At 48.2% G+C, this 22,509-nt stretch overlaps 1 protein-coding gene across 6 annotated transcripts in view; it reads right to left on the bottom strand.

Annotated features, from left to right (window-relative positions):
* SEZ6L (seizure related 6 homolog like) overlaps positions 1-22,509 on the bottom strand; it is a 183,698-nt gene that overhangs the window by 13,440 nt on the left and 147,749 nt on the right. For all 6 annotated transcript variants that reach the window (XM_023646942.2, XM_023646941.2, XM_070275311.1 and 3 more), the window contains exons 11-13: positions 17,377-17,571; positions 15,085-15,276; positions 923-1,117 (exon numbers count right to left, since the gene is read on the bottom strand). In XM_023646942.2, coding sequence (XP_023502710.2) covers positions 923-1,117; positions 15,085-15,276; positions 17,377-17,571 — 582 coding nt within the window. The remainder of the gene's footprint in view (positions 1-922; positions 1,118-15,084; positions 15,277-17,376; positions 17,572-22,509) is intronic.

Below are 22,509 nucleotides of genomic sequence, written 5' to 3' on the forward strand. Positions count from 1 at the left end.
ATGTACAAGCGTCGGTTTGAATACCCGTCTTCAATCATTTTGTGCATATACCTAAGAATAAAAACGCTGACTGGGAATGTATTTTTAAGCGTTAAAGCTGGAGTTCACGAATCAGGCATTTGGGGATCCACTGGAGTCATGAGTTCCAAAGTAGAAATGTAAAACTGCATGCTTCTGTTCCCCTGCGGAGAGAATTCAGAGCTTTCTGCCTGATTCCCAAAGGGGTATTAATGCCATAAAAGGTTAAACCCACTGGCTGAAAGCATCGAAAGTATTTAGGATATTATTATTAATTGCACACCTCAAAGACCCAGATAAATGGGTCCAAGTCTCACTGGGTGTGTCGTAACTTAATTTCAATGATGAATAGCTCGTTAATTCTAAAATACATTTTCCCCCTTTTCACCGTCTGAGATGGGGGCAGGTCTTAAATCAATGATGTGGCACATCGCTGCCACCAGGTGGCGCTCACGATGCCGGTGTGCGCTCCGTGGTCCAGCGCATCATCTTCAGCTTTGGGAGCACGGGTGTGAGCGCCTTGGGGGACCCCGGAGGCAACAGAGGAGCATCCTCACCCTTCGGAGCCAAGTGGCTGTGAGAAGGGGGTCCAGGACGCGGTTTAAGCCACGTTGTCGAAACAGGAGTCAAAAAGCAGCCTGCCTCTCCTTTGTGATAAACATCTAAGCTTGGAAGAGCTCTTTTAGAAAGTGAAAATACTAACGCTAAGCAAGGAGAAGGCATCGTGTCATAGTTTAATTGGCAGCAATTTCTTTCTTTCTCAGCGGTGCAGAAAATAATGGCGATGTCTTAGATTTAATGAACTACAGTAGCTTGGCTTTTTAGAGCGAATTCAGAATCCCTGCCAGCCAGTCCCGACATCTCAGGGTCCCTCAGTTCCCGCGTCTCAAATAGGGTTCTTTACCTTTACAAACGGGCAGTGGTCCGTTCCAGTGGGATGGCTGTCCCAGGATGCAGCGAATGGTCACCTCGCCCATGAGCTCGAAGCCCTCGTAGCACATGAAGGTGAGGGACTCTCCCGGCAGGTAGAGCCTCTTGTACAGAATTTGGTACCCGTTTTCAGGTAACCCTGGGTTGTCACATGCCAGGGACTCTTCCGCTGAAAGGCAAGCCAAAAGGAGCTCTGATGAGATGGTGCAAATCTTTGGGGACTCCTGCTCAGAGCCTGTGTGGTGTGGCTTTGGTTAGCCTCTCCAACGTCCCCTCTCTACATCCCCATCTCGCATTGAACTGTTTCCCATTCCTCAAACTCACCCTTCTCTCTCCCACCTCTGGGCACAGTTGAAGGTACTGGGCTGTGGAATCTGGGTTAAAATCTGGCTTCTGCTGCTTACTAGCTGCGTGACCTCTGGCAAGGGCCACAACCTCTCTGAGCCTCCATTTCCTCATCAGTAAAATGCAAATAATAGTACCTATCTCATAGGGACTTGGAAGATTAACTAAGGTAATGGGTGTAAAATGCTTAGCATGCTATGGGCATGTCACAGGTACTCAGTAAATGATGGATGGTGGTGGTCGTGTTAAATTATGAAATATTCCCCCTGGTTCTCACTTTATACCTCACCTGCCAACCCCAGCCTGGATAAGTCTTGTCTTATCAAGAAATGAAGTCAGTCTTCATTTCTCCTCCTTCAGGAGGCCTTCTCTGATGCCCCCTACCCCTAACTGAGTCACTAGTCTTTCCATTTTTTCTTGTACCCCAGCACTGCATACACTGTATTGTATTTAATTATTTAATGTCAGTTTCCCTCACTGGAGATGAGCCTGTAAATGCATGCTTGAAGCTTAGGGCCTGGTATACAGTAGGAACAACATAAATGACCCTGACATATACAGTAGGAGCATCATAAATGACCTCTGGTAACTTAGGACTTATTGGAGAGTTGAACCCGCAAGTTTAACCCATTCCAGGGTCAGCATGTAGTCTAGCGTCTTTTTTGCACCCGGATGGAATGGACAGCGAGCAAACACAGCATTGCACACAATACTACAAATCCTAAAATATTTTTAAAAGTTTATGATTAAAATCTTTTTAAAGTGTGGTAAAACCTACATAACAAAAAGTTACCATCTTAACCATTTTAAGTGTACAGTTCACTTGTGTTAAGTACATTCACATTGTTATGTGATCAATCTCCAGAACCCTTTTCATCTTGTAAAGCTGAAACTCTACCCATGAAACACTTCCCTGCTCCCCCTCCCCCAGCCCCCCGGCAGCCACCAGCCTCCTTTCTGTCTCTGTGAATTTGACTGCTCTAGGGACCCCATATAAGCGGAATCACACAGTATTTCACCTTTTGTGTCTGGCCTATTTCACTTAACATAACGTCCTCAAGGTTCATCCATGTTGTGGCAGGTGTCAGACTTTCCTTCCTTTTTAGGGCTGTATAATATTCCACTGCATGGATAGAGCACGTTTTGTTTCTCCTTTCCTCTATCCATGGGCACTTGAACTGCTCCATCCTTTGGCGATTGTGAATAATGCTGCTATGAACCCAGGTGTGCAAATCTCTCTTCACAACCCTGCTTTCAGTTCTTTTGGGCGTATCCACAGATGTGGAATTTCTAGATCACATGGTAATTCCATGTTTAACTTCTTAAGGAACCACCATCCTGCTCCACAGTGGCAGCACCATTTTGCATTCCCACAAACAGTACACGTGCATTCCAATTTCCCCCCACCAAATGCTGACACATTTTATCCTTTCCTCCTGGACTCGCTTTGGCTTACAAAGACCCAAGTCTTTAAACACCCCATCTGGCACCTGCCATCGCTGTTTCAGACAGACAAGGTGGAAAAGGCTTCCGTCGACAGCTGCCGATACTCACCTGATTAGTGAAACTCTTGGAGGAGGTGGCGCACTGTCTTTTTTACCTGAAGGGCTCCTGTGACCTCTGAGTGACTTTCACAACCTACTAGTCTAATCCCAGCTTGTCATCACCTTGACTATGCAGGTCCTCAGTTCAGAACATGGAGCCGGGGGGTCGTTTGCCGTATTTTACCTGATGATGCTGATGCACGTGGGGAAGAGGCCATTCCTCCAGGCTTCATCTCAGGGCTTCATCTCATCTGGCCACGGTCTCCCTCTCTGATGGTTCTTTACTGCACAGCGAGCTAGTCACGTTTTGCTAGATGGGTTACACTATTTCAGCCTTGGTGCCCTGTCTGTGCTGGTCCCTCTGCCTGGAATGCTCTTTCTCCTCCCATCTACAGGGCAGTGCGGTGGAAAGACTAAGAGAGCCCTTCAAGTTCCTCACCTGCTGCATGCATGCTCTTTGCAGCTCTTTGCAGTGGGAACTGTGACTCGCTCTAACCAACAGAATACACACAGGTGAAGGGATGTCACTTCCGTGATGATGTGACATGAGATTGTAATTCTGTCTTGCTGGCAGCCTCCTCTCTTACTGTCTTTGGGGAAACAATTGGCCATGTTGTGAGCTGCCCTGTGGAGAGGCTCACGTGGCAGAAAACCGAGGGTCGCCTCCAGCCAACAGCTTGTAAGGAACCGAGTTGTGCAAACAACCACGTGAGTCTGGAAGTGGACCCTTCCCCAGTGGGGCCTTCAGAGGAGACCCCAGCCCCAGAGTATCTCTTGTGAGAGATCCTGAACCAGACGACCCAGGTAAGCTGTGCCCAGACTCCTGCCCCCAGAAATGGTAAGATAAGAAGTAGGTGTTGTTTTAAGCATCTTATCTTGCAAGATGAATCTCCAGAACTCAGATCTGTCCCCGCTCAGATCTGAACTCAGCATGAATTCCCCTGTCCTTGGAACCCTGTCCTGTAAGCTGCACAGAGACCTCCATCACAGCTTCAGAATCTTGTATGGCACTGTTGGAATCTTGCCTCGGCACCTCTCTCTCAGCCTGGAAACTCGTGTTTATGTTCATGCCAGGAATCTCAGTGCCCAGCACCAAACCTGGTTCACAGGAAGCACTCATTCATTCAGTCAACAGACATTTATGAGCGCCCAGCATGTGCCGACACAGAGGAAGCGTAGGGACACAGAGGTGAATAAAACCGATGTGACGCCTGGCCCCATGGAACTCGTAGGTGGGAGGGACAAAGTCTAATGGAGGTCCCAACTGGAACCTTTTTCTCTATGAACACGACCTACACATGGGCTCTACTTAGCTCGTGCGAATCAGAGTATTTCATGTAATAATCTAGACGTCTGGCTCCTTCTGAAACATTGGAAGGTTTGGCAACCATGGGCTCACATCGCCACATAGCAATGATGGTGACATGAGCCCAAGCACTCGACTCACATGGACTCGAGTAGCAGCTGTCCCCCTTAGACCAGTAATGTGCTTCCCAGTTAGCCACAATCCCCACCACTCCCTATCATATCACACATAGTACCTTCCTGACATTTAGGAAGGCATTTAAATGTTCACCTTTCCAATGAACAGATGAAAGAATGATCATGTTTTAGCGACGGCAATCACCACTAGTGAAGAATTGGGGCTTTGATCTCCTCGAATGGGTGGGTGGGTGGGTAGGAACCTGGTTTCTACTCTTGAGGTTGAAGGACTGTTTTCTTTGTACCTCAGTGGCAGCCTTCATCAGGAGTTAAGAACCATATTCTTGCCGCCCTGCAATCCAGCCAGCCCGGAAGTCAGACTGTGGAAAGGAACCCTCCAGCTCTCTGAGCAGCTGGGGGCATATCTGGGTGACATGCTTTAGTGCACACAAGTGCATTTATCCAGAAAACATTTAACGAACGTTGACTACATGCCGGGCAGCGTGCCCAGCAGTGGGGCCAATTGTGAACCAGACACCATTCTCGCCCTCCTGAGCCCATGGTCTCTAAGCTCTAAGGGGGCAAAAAATGTAAATGGGCAAGTTAACCAAAAAATGGCAGTTGTAGTCAGAGAGCGAAACTCAGAAGATTCAAGGGTGCCTGGAGGAGACCCCTAGTTTGGCTGAGGGAAGGACGAGTTGAAGGAGAGGCAGAGATACTGAATAGAGTTCCACTTAGTGAAGACTCCCAGATACAAGGCACCAAATGGTCCAGCTGACGGGCAAGGCGAATCCTTCCACTGAACCAGGGTCAACCCTAAGCTTGAAGTTCACCCGCTGGCACCTCACAGCAGCCCGGACACGCAGCCGATGTTTCCACATCTGAGCCCCGAACCAAACCACAAGGCCTTCCTGAAATCCATCACGGGACCCTAAAGACGGACCTCCATCCTGTGTCCACGGACGACACCTACAAGGGTGCGTAAGGAGTCACTGGGCGTGCAGAGCGTGCCTGGGGTACGGACTGTGGGGATGCAAAATTTTACCCTTATTTTTTACAGCCTTATAGAGCATCGGGACGTACTATTTTTAAAACACGTCGGGCAAGCATTGCTTTTGAAATAAACACAAACAGCAGCATGATCAGGACCCTGCAGCCATCATGTTCTAACGATTCCTCTGAAAAGATTCTGAAGAAGTCTTTGGTCTCCAGCCCCACTGAGCTCTGCTGAGCCGGGCTTGGCTCTTACTCACTGCTGCATCCTTGGCAGCCTGGCACACAGCAGGTGCCCAATAGATGTTTCTTGAAAGACATTACGTCAGTCCAGTTGAAAGAAGGTTACAGAGTAGATGTGCTCAGTGGCTCAGGATTCAGATTCTTGTTATGTGTCCATCTGTGGGCAAGGTATTTGACCTCCCAGAGCCTCAGTCTCCGGATCTGTAAAATGGGCTACCTCGTAGGGTGCCATGAAGATTAAATGAGCTCACACGTGGGATATGAGCAGCACACCGTGAGCACCCAATAAATGGCGGTTATTTTTACAGCTTTTACAATTTTTGTCATATTTTCATACCAACTCTACTATTGTTTGCCCAATATTTCTTATTTCTATTGACTTGTTTTTCCACTTAAAGAATGCTATATTACTTAGCCTCAGCCTAAATAATATTCCTATAGTCAGGTTTCAAATGTCAGTTTTAATTTTTAAAGCTTTCTTAACAAAACAAAACACCTAGAAGCTGACCTGGCCACTGTCTGAAGCCGCATGGGTACCACCAGTGGTGTGCGCAATACTCCTTGGAAAATGCACCCCAGGGCACTGCCCTTTACACTTTATGAAGTTCCCCATAAACTGTGGATGTTTTCCACCCAGTAGGTCTTTTCACTCTGCCCCTATGTGCCAGGCTTGTGCTCGGAGCTGGTATAGAGCAGTGAACTAGAGAAGCATGGTTTCTATGTCCCCAGAACTCAGTCTCATAGAGGAGAGAGGATGGTTATCAAGTGATGGCAGCCAGCGCAGCAACAGCTGAGACGGGGGAACACAGGAGAAGCCTCGTCACCCCGGCTAGGGCGGGAAGGTCAGAACGGTTTCCAGAGGAAACGTGGGAACCCAGTGCTCTTCTGGAGAGAGTGAGGACTCAGGGAAATGCCGATCTGACGCCCGCTGCTTCCCTCCCTCCTGGGTGGAGGGGAGTAAGAGACCCTAAAGAGAACCCAAATCCCGAGCCTATTACCTGCAATGTAGCAAAGTGGCCAGCAGGTGGCAGTGGCAACCCAGAAGGATTGCCCACAACCTCCCCCGGAGATTCCTTTCATAAATTAACAGATTAACGAATATAACAAATATTATTGAGCGCCTTGTACATGCCAGGCACTGTTTTTGGCCCTGGACATGCAATGGTGTACAAGACAGACATGACCCCGGACTTCATGTAACTTATTCTTGTATTCTGCAAATATTTCCTGTGCCAGGTGCCGTCCTGGCCCTGGGGAGATAGAAAGGGACAAAGGATGAATTCTTAGACCTGGATGAAAGGAAGATCTTGACAGCTGATCCAGGGAGGTGAGGGGGAGGCATCCGCAGCTCTGCCCACCTGGCTGCGTACTAGAGTCACGCCGGATTCTTCAGGGCACCGGCTCTGGCCCCTGGGGAATTTTAATTTAATTCATCCCCTTTTAATAAAAGTATTCTTGGCATGGTTAAGACATTCCAACATATGCCAAAATATTCCAGCACCCGTTTTGTACCACATTGTTTGCATATATTAGTTCTCATCCTCCCCCGAATCCTCGAAGGTAGGAGCAATAATGACCTTAAGAGTCAATATTTCCTGAGAGCCTCCTATGAGCCAGGCACTGTTTGGAGTTTTATATCTATGAGCTCGTTTAATTATCACAACAACGCCAAGACCCGGATATTATTACCATTGTTCTCATTTTATATCTGAGCAAATGAAGCACAGAATTGTTGGGCAAGCTGTCAAGCTACTTCGTGGGAGAGCTCAGGTTCAAATCTGGGTGGTCCCAGCCCACAGTTAATCACACAACATACAGCCGGTTTACAGACGAGGAGACTGAGGGGAAAGTCGCCTGTGGAAGGTCCCACAAGAAGGGAGTGGCTGAGCCGTGATTTGCGTCCAGGGTTCTCTGGCTCTACAGCCAGTCCGACTCAATTTTCACACAACCATCAGTAAGAGTTTGAGAAGAATTCCACACGGAAATTAGCTCTCTTTGGCGGTAATTGTGTTTGTCTTCAGCTCCCAGAAGATGGCAGGAGAGCAACGTGGAAAGCGATCTGAATTTGAAACTGGAGGCTTGGGTCTGCTGTGTGACCTAGGGTGAATCACTTTACATCTCTGGACTCCATTTTCCCTGCCTGTTAAATAAATGGACTGGACCGAGACCCCATCCTTAGCTGAGACGGGGCTGGGCGATGAGATCCCCACTCTGAGGATGTACCCACACTTTGAAATAAGATTATCTGAGGCAACTTTCTCAACCTCAAGGCGATTGACGTTTTGGGCTGGGTAATTCTTTGGGGGGGGGGGGCGCGTCCTGTGCATTGTAGGATGTTGAGCAACATCCTTGGCGTCTACTCACTGGGTACCAGTGGCATCCTTTGCCCCTTGTGGTGACAACCAAAAATGTCTCTAGAAATTGCCATTGACGAAGGTGGGGAGCAAATGCACACCCGGCTGAGAACCAGGGGTCGGAGATCTTAAACAATTCCAGCTGCAGCCCGTGTGACCTCGTCCCGATCCTTCCCAGGAATTCAGTCGAGGTGGACTGTCGGTCTTACAGACACGATCACAAACCTACCCTCCTTTCTATTTTTTTCCCCATTTCTCCCCTCTAACTACAGAAAAAAACATAGAATTCTGGAGCACATTTGAGCAAAATGCTCAAACTCAGGTTCCCTCGTTATTGTCGCGAATGGTGTGTGACATCCTGACAACAGTGGAGCCGTGAAACTGAGAGGTAATTAGCAACCTGTGTTAACCTAGCGCTTAATGGCCTGCCAGACACACCGTTAGGAGCGTCTGTATTCACGGCTGGCGGGATCATTCTGTTCCATGGGGACATCGGCGTGTGCAAAGTCACAGCTGGCAGGCGGCAGAGCTGGGATGCAGAGCTGGACCTGCTGGATTTTGAGTCCTGTGTTTAACAGTTCTGCTGGAACGAAGGGCCCTTCTTGTGCCCCAGTCCCCTGGGCTTCCAGGAATCCCCCTGAGCCATTGCTTTCTCAGAGACAAGAATTTCCGAATGAAGATGGCAGCAGCCAGAACCTGGCGTGTCGGCCGAGGTGAGGCCTCTGGAGACAGCGAGTCAGCGGAAGCTTTCACTACGATCGCCGTCTGGCCATGTGGGCTCTGCCCAGCCCGGGAAATCTCCACGGCTCATAGTCCCGGTGTTCTGGGGGCAGGGCTGGGAAGGGCCAGGGCCGCCTGGGGAATCTCGAAGTGCCTCCCTGGAGAGCCACTCATAAAACCCTCGCTGAATTTGTCGGATTACTTTGGGTGGCGTGGTTTATGTCTTCTGGACGGGAGCCTCCGGCATTATTTACCCTGCCGCCGTCAAAGACGGGAAGCTGCAACAAAGCCGCGAGGTGCAATAAAGACCGCATGAGTATTGCTAACAATAACCATGACAGTAATAGTAACAAATCCCGTGATTTGTTGAGCCAGCCGGGCCCAAGGGATGAAAGAACAAATTGGATGCAATCCGAGCAAGTGAGTTACGTGTTTGACTCTACAAACAGATCATGTCAATGAGGTGCAGCAAGTGCTGTGATAGATGCAACTGTAGGAGCCGTGGGAGGTCAGAGGAAGGCAAACGTGACCTAGCCCAGGCAGTCAGGGAGGCCTTCCTGGAGGAAGCGACTCCAAGGATGCATTGTTACTTCCTTCATAGGTGCCTCTCTCCTCCTCCCATCTCCAACAGACCCCAGGCTCCATGAGAACGTGGATCGTGTCTGCTCACACGTGGCTGGATTTTCAGGGCCTTGCACCGTGGTTCCCAAACTGGGCACCAAGGCACCCTGGGATGCCACGAACTCATGGGGAAAAATCTGTGAGGTTTTTAAGAATTTTGAGGAGACGTGGTGACATCTCTCAGACCCCTGGGAGCTACAAGCTGGAGGAAGCCCAGTTTCAATGTTGGAAAGAACCACACTCTTTCAATGATGCCCTGTCTTTGCAAAGCCGGGTTTTTAGTGGTTGCTGTGCTAAAAAGCAAGGACTGTGCTAAAATCAATGTGGAGCGGAAATGAAGGTGGCGGGGTCCAACCTGGTGCCAAGACTAAGCCTGGCAGAGCCCGACAGGCACATGCTTCCTTAGTAGTAACTGCAATTATTTAAGAACGAAATAAAAATAAAATCTTTTCTTTTAATGAGTGCATTAATTTTTCAAATGGCCACTAAGTTGTCAGGCTATAGCTGCTCATTAGGTTGCTTGGACCGAAATTGTTAATAAATGGAACGGTCAGGCATTTTGGCCTGGGGAATCCATGCAGCAATTCCTGGGACACCAGGGGGACTGAGAGATGAGGCAGCGTGGGAATCTCTGCCCCAGCAGGTGCCCGCATACAGGAGGTACTCGTTGAATGACTGAATGAGCTGTTTCCAACAACCCTGCCTGGTAGCGAGTATTAATCTCTTTTCACAGATGAGGGTCCTGCAGCCCAGAGAGGGCAAGCTACTTGCCCAAGGTCACCCAGTAGTGCTGGGGATGTGTCTGACTGTGACTCTCAGACTCTTCTCTCTACCTATGCCTGACCTGTCTGCTCTTGGAGTGGCACAGGGAAAACGGACTGCGAGTAAGAGGACGTGGCGTCAAGTCCCAGCTGGACCAACTACGGCCTTGAGCAAGCGACTGCGAACAGAGGCTGCAGACAACCAGAGCTTGCACAACTTGTTCTGTCTGCTTCATGAGCTTGTTGGTGGAAGATCTTCGTCAACAGCAAAGCCCCAGCGCTTCACCGGAAGCTGGGACTGCAGCGTGATGAGGTGGGAAGATAATGCTTCTGGCTTAGTGAGGCTTGAGTTGGAATCCTGGATTCTCTCCTTCACCGCTGTGTGACCTCAGGAAAGCCACTCACCCTCTCTGGGCCTTCTTTTGCTGGTTGTGGATGCAGGTACTATCCACGCAGTTTTGGGACGGTTAAACGTCCCAAAACTGATGAATTGATGTTGGGGAGGCGCTTGGCACAGCGAAGATGCTCATCCAATCAGGGCTGCTCTCTTTGTTCAGCGGAGAAGACATTTAAAGCTGTCTATGAGCAACAACTTCATCCTTAAAAATACCCTCAGAACCCAGACGCAACCTGCCCCTCTCTCCGGCACCTGGCTGCCACATCGTGACCATCCTCCTGCCTCCTGAGTCCTCTCCCAGCAGCCTCGACTGCCTGGCACGTTGCTGGAACCCCACGCCGGGTTCTTCCCAGGCTTCTGGAAGGATCGCATGCCTCCTGACACCCCTCTGCCTCGTGAACTCATTAGCATGGGTGTCAGGGAAGCCGTCTCCACGAGCCCCGCGGATCAGATCGGCCCCGCGATTTCAGGGGACAGGCGGCTCCGTGGGGAGGGAGGCGCTTCTTGGAACCGGCCGCCCCAGCAGCCCCGAGGGTCCCCCGGGGCTGTGACTCGTTAGCAAAGTGGCTTTTCTTTCTTTTTTTCCTTTTTGTAGATGATATCTCCACCTTTCAGTATTTTTAAATAAGCTTTTATTTTTAGCTTTTCATCTCTGGGTCTCTGCGGCTCGAGTTACTGAAGCCGCTCTGACCGCCCCTGGAGGCCCCGGGAGGAACCAGGTTGCTGTAAGGAGGGGCCGAGACTGGGGCTCAGGACGACAGGCGGGCTGTCCCACGGTTCTGGAGGCTCCGGGTCCGAAGCCAGGCGGCGGCAGGGCCAGGCTCCCTGTGACAGCGTCCTTGCCTCCTCCGAGCTTCCGATGGTCCCTGGCGGTGCTTGGCCTTCCTTCCCTGGCAGATGCAGCGTCTCGATCTCCGCCTCTGTCATCACATGGCTTCTCCCCGTGTCTGTGTCCCCATCTGTGTTCAGATTTCCCTCTTCTTCTAGGGACCCCATTCAGTGCATTCGGGCCCACCCTGAGCCGGGATGACCTCATCTTAACGTGATTACATCTGCAAAGACGCTGTTTCCAAAATAACGTCACAGTTACAGGTCCTGGGGTTAGCACTTCCACATCTTTTTCCGGGGGACACGATTCAGCCCATAACAGGAAACCACCAGTGTGAACATGGCCCAAAGTGCCGGGCACTGGGGAGGGCATGTGGCTGTGCTTAAGCGGTTAGGGCCACAGGCCTCAGTTCCACTGGGATGTCCCCGCATGGGTTCGTACCTGCCAACCTGGGGGAAGTCGCTGCTGGTGGAAGGGGCGCTGGCCTGAGACCCGAATCTTAAATTTGAATCCCAGCTCTGCCCACAAAGAAGTGTTGTGACCTTAATCTTATTTCCTTTGGAGTCTCAGTTTCCTTCACACACACACACTTATTTATACGTGTATATATATAAGGTGTGCATACACACATTTACATTCACAAATATATATATAATCTGTTTAGCAATGTATTTTATATGTTCAATGAATAATTATCTGTTTTTCCCTCTGACCTTTAGTTTCCTTAATATATATGCACACACATATATACACATGCACACACACACCACACTCCTACATCCATATATATTCGCAAGTACATATACTGTGTTAGCAAAATGTCTTACATGGTCAATAAATAACAACAAATGCTATTATCTGTAGTACGGGGCAGGGGTGTCTTATTTCTAAGTTACTCCTCAATTCTGTCTTATCTCTCAGATGCCCTTCAGCTCTGAAATTCTAGGACTCAGACTAAAGAGGCAGACAGGAGCACAGGGCCGTGCTGTCCAAGATCCCCTGTTTCGTGTGACAATAGATAATAAAGTCTCTCCTTTTCTGTGCAGAAGCTTTTAATTTTGATGTCGTCTCACTTGTCTATTTTTGCTTTTGTTGCTTGTGCTTTTCGTGTCATATCCATGGTCGTGACACTGGCAAGACCAATGTCATGAAGCCTTTCCCCTATGTTTTCTTCTAGAAGTATTAGTTTCAGGTCTTACATTTAAGGCTTTAATCCATTTTGAGGTTTGTTTTTGTTTTTGTTTTTTGCTGAAGAAGAGTTGCCCGGAGCTAACATCCATTGCCAATCCTCCTCTTTTTTTGCTTGAGGGAGATTAGCCCTGAGCTACACTTTGGGTAGATTTTTGTGTATGGTGTCAGATAAGTGTTCAATTTCAAGGAAAACAATCAGGGAGAGAAATCTCCAATTTACGGAACAGGAGAAGACTTTTGCAAACCATATACCTGGTAAGGGGTTGATTTCCAAAATATATAATGAACTCCAACAACTTCAGAGCTCAAAAACAAATAACCCAATTTAAAAAAATGGGTAAAGGACTTGAATAGACATTTCTCCAAAGAAGATATTCAGATGGCCAATAGGTCTATGAAAGATGCTCAGCATCCCTAATCATCAGGAAAGTGCAAATCAAAACCACAGTGAGAGATCACCTCACACCTGTCCCGATGGCCACTATCAAAAAACTCTAAGACAGCAAGTGTTGGTGAGGACGTGGAGAAAAGGGAACCATTGGTGGGAATGCAAAATGGTACAGCTGCTATGGAAAACGGTATGGAGATTACTCAAAAAATTAAAAATAGAAATATCATATGATCCAGTAATCTCACTTCTGGGTATTTACCCCAAATAATTGAAATCAGGGTCTTGAAGAGAAGAGATATTAACACTGCATGTACATTGAAGCGCTATTCATAAGAGCCAAGATTTGGAAACAAACGTCATTGGTGGACGAATGGATGTAGCAAATGTGGTCTATCCACACAATGGAATATTATTCAGCCTTAAAAAAGGAAGGAAGTTCTAACATATGCGACAACGTGGACGGACCTCGAGGACATTATACTAATTGAAATAAACCCATCACAGAAGGACAAATTGTGCATAATTCCACTTAAATGATGTACCTAGAGTAGTCAAATTCATAGAACCAGAGAGTGGGATGGTGGCTGCCCTGCCTGGGGGGGAAGGAAAGTGGAGAGTTGCGAAATCGGCAGCATAAAGTTTCCGTTTAGCAAGATAAATCAGTTCTAGAATCTGCCGCTCAACACTGTGCCTGTAGCTAATAATACTGTATTACACACTTAAAAATTTGTTAAAAGGGTATATTTTATTTTGTGTTCTTATCACAGTAAAAAAGTCCTCCCTTTTGAGAAAAGAAAATAGCAACACAGAAACATAAATCTTCCTGTAATAAAGGAATCAGATGTTAATTAAGGGAAATCTACGGAGCAAATGATGTGGGCCGAAAATTCTTCACTCGTTTGGGTCTGTGCGGTCAAGCCCTTCCGTGGGCTGAGAGAGCTGAGTTCAGGAACCAGCAAACGAGACCCTGGCCTTGGAGAGGAAGCCCTCCTGTAAGTTTGAATTTGACCATGCTCTCTTCTCTATCAGATGCAACAGACACCTCCATTTTACTTTCCCACCAGGGATGATAAAAGAATTAATGCATGCAACATGCGTAGACTGGGGCCCGGCATACAGTAAGTGCTCAGTAAGTATGAGCTTATCCAATGGAAAAAGACGAGGACTTTCTTGCCTTCCAGCTGGCTTCCAACAGCCATTGCGTCTGCCCGTCTAAATGGCAGGGCTGCCTGCTCGTGCAGTCATCAAAGTGTGCGAAGCCTGTCTGGATGTTGTGACGAGTCATAAAACACAGCCACCGCAGGAGACAGCCAAGTCTTTGAATGGTACTCAGTGTTAATCACATCCGGTGAGGCTGAGTTTACAGTAAACCTACTGGGGTTCTATTTTTTTCTTTTGGTCTAAAGTGAAACTCTTCATTCCCCAACATTATCAAGACCTCAGTGTGGCTCCTGGAGCTCGACTGGCCGTGCCCCTAGTGGAGCTGTTCATGACACACTCATCTAAAATACTAGGGCTGGCAACAGTCTCCAAACCCCAAATAATGGGTGAGGCTTTGCTCCGTCTGCGCCGCCTCCTGCTTTCTCTAAGCAATGGTTCTGGACCCTCGCTGTGCATCACAGTCCCTGGGGAGCTTTTAAAAACTCCACTGCGTGGGCTACACCCCAGACCAGCTGCATTAGAATCTCCAGTGGGTTTTCAAACTTCCCAGGTGATTCCTAAGCACGAGCAAGGCTGAGACCCCTGGACCCCCATGCTCCACCTCCGCTGCCTGGTCAGAACAGTAACTCCTCCATTTGTAGAGTGGCCTGGAAAGCCTTTTTTGAATTTTATGGCAAAGAAACCCCCGAAAGGTGGTTTTTTTTTTTTTTTTAATTTATAATCTAAACATTTGTTTTGGTGGCTCCACATAGACGAGGCCAAAAAGAGTTAAACCCACCCTATTCAGCGTCCTGTGGACTGTGCCATTTTAGGCAGTTAAGGAGTCAGGCAGGTCTGGGTTTGCCTCTGGCCTCCACTGTTGACTAGCTCTATGATCTGGGGCCATGGTGTCACCTCTCTGAACCTCGGTATCTTCTTCTAATAACGGAGACAATAACGTTGTGCTACTTGAGGGAGAAGAGAGGGACATCTGGGACCTTCCTGATAAATTTACCGTAAATGTTGTAGTATGCACGCTCCCCGGCCGTGTTAGCTGCTGTCATGCGATGGTAATAATAACAAGCGCTCCCAAGGGGTGGAATGCCTCCTCCTGGCGGCCCAGCCCTCCCCCGTGAACAAGAGGAAGCGAACCGCGTGTGCGTCAAGTCAGTAAACGGGACTCACAAACGCAGTGGGGCAGGCGGGACGTCCAGATGGGAGTGCCGGTTTCGCGGCTGTAGCAGGTCAGCAGGGAGCTCCCTTCGAGCACAAAGCCGGGGTTGCAGGTGTACTGGATGGTGGTGCCCACCAGCAGCACAGGATCCGAGATCAAGCGGGTCGAGTGGTCCACCTCTCCGGGGTCGGTGCAGTACATAACTACACGAGACGGAACGAGAGCAAGTGGGCGTTAGGGCTCTTGAGGGTCGCAGGTGCGCGGAGAAGTACAGGACGATCTACCAAGTTTCCTAACTTAGTTCGTTTCCCGTTTGGAAGATAACGCACCTGTGCTCATCAAAGGTGGCTGGTTGTCCATCGCGCCATTATTTGTAATGGTAAAAAAAAAAAAAAAAAAAAAAAGAAAGAAAAAGAAAAACGGAAAAAAAGAGACAATGCCAATCTTTTAACAGAGAAAATATTAAAGATCATAGAACAGCCATTCCAGGAGGTCCTGAGCAAGAAAGTGAGCAGGGGCCTTCACGGCTTTCTCTTTGTGGCCTGAATATAGTAAAACGAGCATCCGTTACTTTTTAAATTAAAAAATCGATCTACATAAAGGAAAACAATGTCAATTCAAAAGGAATGAAGTAGACAATATGCACATTAGGAAAAGATATCCATCTTCCTGAGTTGAAACAAAGCCAGTTGCAAGGCAGTTTGTATAAATTGATCCCTATTACGGCAAAATACCTCTATCCGCGGCTATTTCTATACGTACATCGATGTATGTCTCTATGCACGATCCATCCACACACAAATGCATATGTGGAACACACACGTATGGGCACATGCAATTGGAACAACAGAGAATAAATTTTAAGAGTGGCACCATTTCTCGCGAGGAAGACCAGAAGGATTTTCACTTTCTGCCTCATCATTTTACTACTGCTTACGTACTATAAGCATTTGCCACCTGTGCAATTTTAAGACATGGTTATGCACATCTTTTAGTCAAAGAGCGCAGCTTAACCAATGAAAAGCGGCAACAGCATCCGGGGACTTCTGCGGGGCTGCCCCGCGGCTCTAAGGAGGTTGTGCTGCCCTCGTTTCGCTACAAGAGGCAGCTTGATGGGTAGAGAGCCCTACACGGAAGGGGCCCAAGCCAACTTTATGTGCTCTAATTTGGCAAAAATTGAGGCAGGTGAAAAGATTTTCCCATAAGAGCTAGTTTATGTTCCCTTCAAGCCTTTAAAATGTTTTAAATAATAATAATGATGATGTAGATCATATTAATGAGTTCATGATGGGTCTTTCTGCCACCCTGCGGTGCTTCTCACTGTCCATTTTTATTTTCTATAATGATACACACACACACACACACACACACACATCCTACATTCTGTGGCGGAACAAACAGATGTGTTTATATAAGTAGCTGGTTTTGTGGATCTTTAGCAAGTTCTTTCGTGCTTCCCACGATTATAATTAATTTTCTTTGATTTTGGGATGTTTATGATAGGATTTATATGTAACCACCACACTCTTTCCCCAATACCCTCTTTCTCTGCTCACACTTAATATTTCTTATTGTGTAATTGGTGATTCAAGTCACACTGAATACTTTGGTCTGACAAAGTGTCACCAAGGATTCCCAGTAAGAGGGTTGCTGACCGGAGCTTTATGGGGGAGCTGGGAGGCAAACGGCTGGGGGCAGAGGCCACCTCCAAATTTAGCACCTCCCACCTCCCTGCTACTAAGGCATCAGTGTAGAAACCAGAAGTACTGCCTTTTCCGACCCCTTTTGAAGACACGAGACTGAGCGAACACCAGTCACGCCTAGTCCACACTCCTGGGGGGAGCAGGAGCAGAGTGCAGGCAGAAGGAACCAGGAGAGTGGGATGGCTGCTGTTTGGATGAAGTTGGTTACCCACTAGAGGGGCTTCAAACTGGGCCTCCAAGGGCCGACTTAGGTTTGTTTTGCTTGGCTTCTACAGGTATTTTAAAGGCCTGAATCTGAATGATGTTTTTACACAGGCTACATACATTCCCCCTCCCCGCAGTCCACACCACTCCCTATTGTCTCACACCCAGCCGATTTCACTCATTTACATTATCTGCCAGGCTTCCGAAGGCACCTGAGCCTGAGAGGCCTGCCCGAGGGCTATAAAATGACACTTGTGAGCAGTGCCAGTGAGTGGTAGCGTGGGAGAGAGGCCAGATTAGACATTAAATAACTCCACTGCATCCATGCCAAAAAATCCTCTGTGGGAGGGATTTACCACCCACTGACCTAGAGGAAGAAAACAAGAATTCTCTTACTTTTCTCACAAAATGGGGGGTCGCTGCTCCAGCTGAGGTCCCACTGGCAGGTGAGGGTGTCACTCCCCACGATGTCGTAGCCAGGGTCACACTGGTAGGTGATTCTGGCGCCCCTCACAAGCTCCGTGTGAGAAGTGGTTTTCCAGCCGTTCTGGATCTCGGGCAGATCTGAGCAGGAGTCATTCCTTGACACCTCTTTAAAACAAAAAACATCATCCTGAGATGGGGAGGTGGCCTTTTTGTTTGGAGCTCCTTTTATGAATGTCAGAGGAAAGGGAAAATAGAAGATAAGGCCTCTGGAAATGAGTGACACAACTTTAGAAATCCCTTAAACCACAGGAACTCTTCCATAGTGAGATTTTATAATGATCTCTTCCCGTGGGCCATTGGACTTACCAAACCTTCTCTTGGTTGGATAAAGTCAGTTTAGGATTTAGAGTCAGATGGCATCTTAGATCTGCCGCTTACTAGCAACGTGACTGGGGTGCAGTCACTTCTTCTCTCTGCATCTCAATTTCCTCACCTTCCAGGAGAGCCTCATCCTAATCAGGCCTGCCTCACTGTGGTTGCCAGCTTCCAAGATGTCCTCTGGTTAGCCTCACCTCCTGGGATCCACATTCTTGTGAAGGCCCCGCCAGCACTAAAGATGGCTGCCATGCATCACCAATAGGCTATTGGAGAAGCGATGGTGTGTGACTTCAGAGGCTGAGTCATGAAAGGTGCTGAGGTTCTCTCCCTGCTCTCTCTCATATCACTTTCTCTGGAGGGAGCAGCAGCCATGTTGTGAGGATGCTCAAGCAGCCTCTGGAGGCATCCATGTGGACAATGGCATTGACTTGCTGGCCCCATGAGCAAGCCTTTTTAGAAATGGAGCCTCCAGCCCCAGTCAAACCTTCGGATGACTGCAGCCCTGGCTGACATCTTGACTGCAGCCACGTGAGAGATCCCAAGTCAGAGCCATCCAGCATTAATCCTGAATTCCTGATGCAAGGATGTTTTGGGGAAGGAGGTTAATTTGTTCCACAGCAATGGGTAGCTAATGCACTCAGCCTCATCCTAAGAATATCCATAAATATATAGGTTTGATAGATTAGTAATATATATATTTTTGTAATACAGTTTGAGATGAATACTTAACTATTGAAATGAAAATAATTATTGGCGCATTCTTCAAATTACATTGCATCAGTGAACGTTAACCACACTGCAGAAAATGTTACACACAGCTTATCATCACAGAGTCTTCCTCTGGAATAATTCCATTTTCCTCCTACAGACCTTCATTACTAAGGCAGAAAGCCAGAGCCCATTATTAATTCCTTGCTTCCAAGTGTCCACTGCACAGATTTTGAGAAGAGAGCTCCTTATGCCGTATAATTAATTGGCAGCTCTGATGTGCTTCTGGGGAGAGCAAAGCACCTCCATTGTCTGCGGGAAAGTCATTCTCAGAAACAAGCAATGGCTTTTCCCAGGATTCCATGACGATTTTATTTGGGGAAAGGAGATCTCATGGGTGTCTGCAAGAAGAAGAGGAGAGGGAAATGGCTTCAAGAATTGTGTGGAGGGAGCAGGAGCCTCTATTTTTAGGTGTTTGAAATATTAGCCAAGCCCTGCATTTGGGACACAGCTGCAAATGCTCAGACTCTGGATGAAAGGGGAGAAATGGGGGCAAGAACCAGCTACGTGGTCTGCCGTGCGTCAAATGCTCTGAGACGGAGAAAGCTTTGATTGTCTGACTTTTCAGTCTGGGCTGACATGGCCACATGTTCCAGTGGGACCTCCCGTCTCCTTTGCGGCATGCATCTTGTTTCTGATTCCTCAGCTGCTGCCACCATGTGGCAGAGCCTTGACTGAAATCTTGGCCCCACTGTTTCCTAATTCAGTGGCCTTGGCTAAGTCACTTAGCCTGCCTGTTCTCCGGTTCTCAGACTCCACTCCCTGAGACCCTGATTAAGGAACCTGTGTGTTCACCAAACGCCATAGGTGGAGGTGCTGGAATAATCTTACTTTGCTAAGAACGAGAAAACTGGCCTAGGAGGTAGAGGACTTCCCTTCTAGTCCTCTTTCTTTCTTTTAGATGCTGTGTGACTCCAGTCACGTCAGTTAATGCCTCTGAGCCTCACCGCCCTCAATCCTAGAGTGGAGACAAGAACACGACCTTGTCTATCACAAAGGGCAAGGTGAAAGGTAATTAATGTGCAGGAAAGGACAGTAACACTAAGATGAGTTGTATGGATGCATTGATTTCTCTGACTAAGATTTTGTGAGCACGTGCTATATGCCAGGCACGAGGAATACAGGGATCTGAAGTCATGGTTCCAGTCCCATGGTCAAGAGCAGCACCATGGTCCAACTTTTGGGCAAAAGAAATACCCAAATGCACTGAATAGATGCCACCATTTACCAGTCTTATGCTCATGGCAGATATCACTAATCAATCATGGCAGTCTCTTTCTTTGAATGAAGCTGAAATCTCCAAATCTTTCTCAATAGAACGCTCCAGGGAGCTACTGTCATTGGATTGGAATTGACCTACGATATGGAGCTTACTTATTATGCTAGGATGAGAGAAATAAAGGCACAGTGACCAAATCTCTTTGAGAAACACTGCTTTGCTTACTCATCTCTGCTTTTTTATTCTTTTCCCTCCCGTGCGCTTGGCCACAGACGCTAGCAAAGCATAAGAAGCAGCGAGGAGAAGAATTCTTTGCTTCTGTCTGTGCAAAGGAGAATTATGGGAGGTCAGAACCATGTGGCCCAGAGTGTTCCGTGGAAGGTTCTGACAGCAGTCACAGCAGATAAGCCCTGGCCATCTTCCAGAGCTGGATGTAGGCCTTGAGATCAGTTCAGGAGCTTCAAAATTCTTTAGATGACCACAGAAACCCCTAACCCTTCCATTTTACCCCTCTACTGAGTGGGAATTGCATCTAGATGGGGTTAAATCTAGACCCAGGACAGCAGATCCAGTCCCATGCCACAGCAGACATCACCAATCCATCTTGGCATTCTTTCCCACTGACTTCAGGCACGGTCTCCTCTGAGTTCTCTTCGACATGGTCTTCAACACAGGTAGCCACAAGCAAGTGATTGGCATCAAAATTACGTACAGAAGCCCACTTGCCTTCACTGTGAAATGAACTGTGTGCTTCTTTAAGAGAAAGAAGAGCAAATGGAACTCTTCTCTCTGTTTGTGTTACCCACACTAGCCAGGCTGCGTGTCCCTGGGAAGCGTTCCCGGAAATCCGGTGCTTGCCTCTCCCGCAGCATCAGCACACGATCCTGATGTTGTCTGTTAATGGGACTTCCTCTCCTATTTTCAGCAGCTGGCTCAAGAACAAGGAGAGAGTATTCTATTCATTCCCATATCCTGGTACCCAGTGTAGGGCCAACCACATAGGAGATATCAAGAGATTTTTGTGAACCAAACTCTCTGGAAAGTGGAGATAATGCATTTGAAGAAGAGATAGTATACGTAGGAGTGCTTGCCAGCTTTACATTGCCACATAAATCTGTTTCGGCTTCAGTTCTCAAGAGCGCCTTGTCTTCAAGATGTTGCCAGACTGAACATTGGCCAGACCTACTGGTTAACCTTGGGCCGCCTTGGATAGAGTCAGATTTCTGCCAGCAAGCTGAATGCGGATTTGGAAAACTGACTCAGGCACCAGAGGAGACCAGTGAGCAAAACTATGACCTCATCTTCCAGCGGGGAGGGAGGAGAAGTCTAAGGAGATAGATTGAAGCCAGGTCACCGAAACTCTCCCTCAATGGCAGCTGACCCTGGAGGGCACTCCATCCGGACAGCACCACAAGCCATCCGCCTATGCCTAGGGCATCACCAAGTAAAGAGTGGGGAACCCGTGAAAAGTAGCATCAAGAATACTCTGAAAATACTTAGCAGCATAATTAAGGGTTAAAAGGCCCCCGGGAAACATAAAAATGATCAACACTTGTGTTTGCCTCTCTGAGATGTGCACGCAGAGCAGGCAGGGATGAGAAACGTCCACCAGCTGGAAATAAAAATGCAGGGGCCTTATTTTTTGCACACATGAGGCTCCTTGAGACAGCCAGTGGTCCAGGAGCAGCTTGTATTTTAGAGGCAGGAGGTGGTGTAGAGAGACCCTTTTATCTTAGATAGAGATGGGCAATCTTCAAGCCAGGGGAAGAAGGAGCCAAAGACATGGGAGTCTTGCTCCCGTCAGTGAGTCGTTGGGGGTGGGCGTGGAAGCAGCAGACTCGGCAGGACGCCTCCTCCTTTTCCCTGTTCCCTCTTGGAAATCAAGATGTCAACCTTGTTCCTGGGGGGCACAAACATGTCCCCTCATCACCGGCTGAATCCTTTTCATTGAAATCCTAAGGGAGCAACCATCCACCATCAAGGATGCCAGGAGAAGTTAGGTCTTCACTGCCCCCTTGTGTCTCCCAGGTTCTCCGCTGTTGCTGGGGATGTTGTGGGTAGAGAAACCCTGAATGCCAGGAACCAGGAAGCCCGGGTGTGAGCCTCAGCTGGGCCCCTGATGAGAAAGTTGCTTATCCTTGGTGTTCCAGGGCTGCTTCTGCTGTGACACGACAGGGCTGGACCAGATGCTCTGTCAGCTCAAGTCCCTTCCGGGGCTGGGATCAGTGGGACTTCACAGTGTTCTGGTCCCCTGACTGCTGGGGAAGATGGAAGCTTGGACCAGGGCGGTGGCCTTGGAAAGATGGAGAGAAGTTCTTGGATTTGAGACATACTGTAGAAGCAGAGTAGAGAGGATGGATGGATTGGCTATGGGGTGAGGAAAGAGGAAGCATCTTAAGAAACCAGGAGAGTTGTGGTTCCATCTCCTGGGAGGGGCAGACGGCAGGTCAACAGTTGGCTGAGGGTGGGTAGAGAAATAAATACTTCTGTTTTGGCCATGTTAAATCTGAGATGCCAAATACACGCAAGAGGGTAGTCTGTAGGGCACTGGATAGATGAATCTGGAGTTCACGGGAGAGGTCAAGGTTGGAGGTACAAATTGGAGGTCAACAGAATATAGATATTCTTTAAAACCATGGGCCTGGATGAGAGCACATGAGTGAGCCTAGATAGAGACGAGGACAAGGTTCAGGGTGGAGCTTGGGACCCTCCAGTCTTCAGAGGTTGAGCAGAGGAGG

The sequence above is a fragment of the Equus caballus genome, chromosome 8 (genome assembly GCF_041296265.1).
Source record: "Equus caballus isolate H_3958 breed thoroughbred chromosome 8, TB-T2T, whole genome shotgun sequence".
NCBI classification, from domain to species: Eukaryota; Metazoa; Chordata; class Mammalia; order Perissodactyla; family Equidae; genus Equus; species Equus caballus.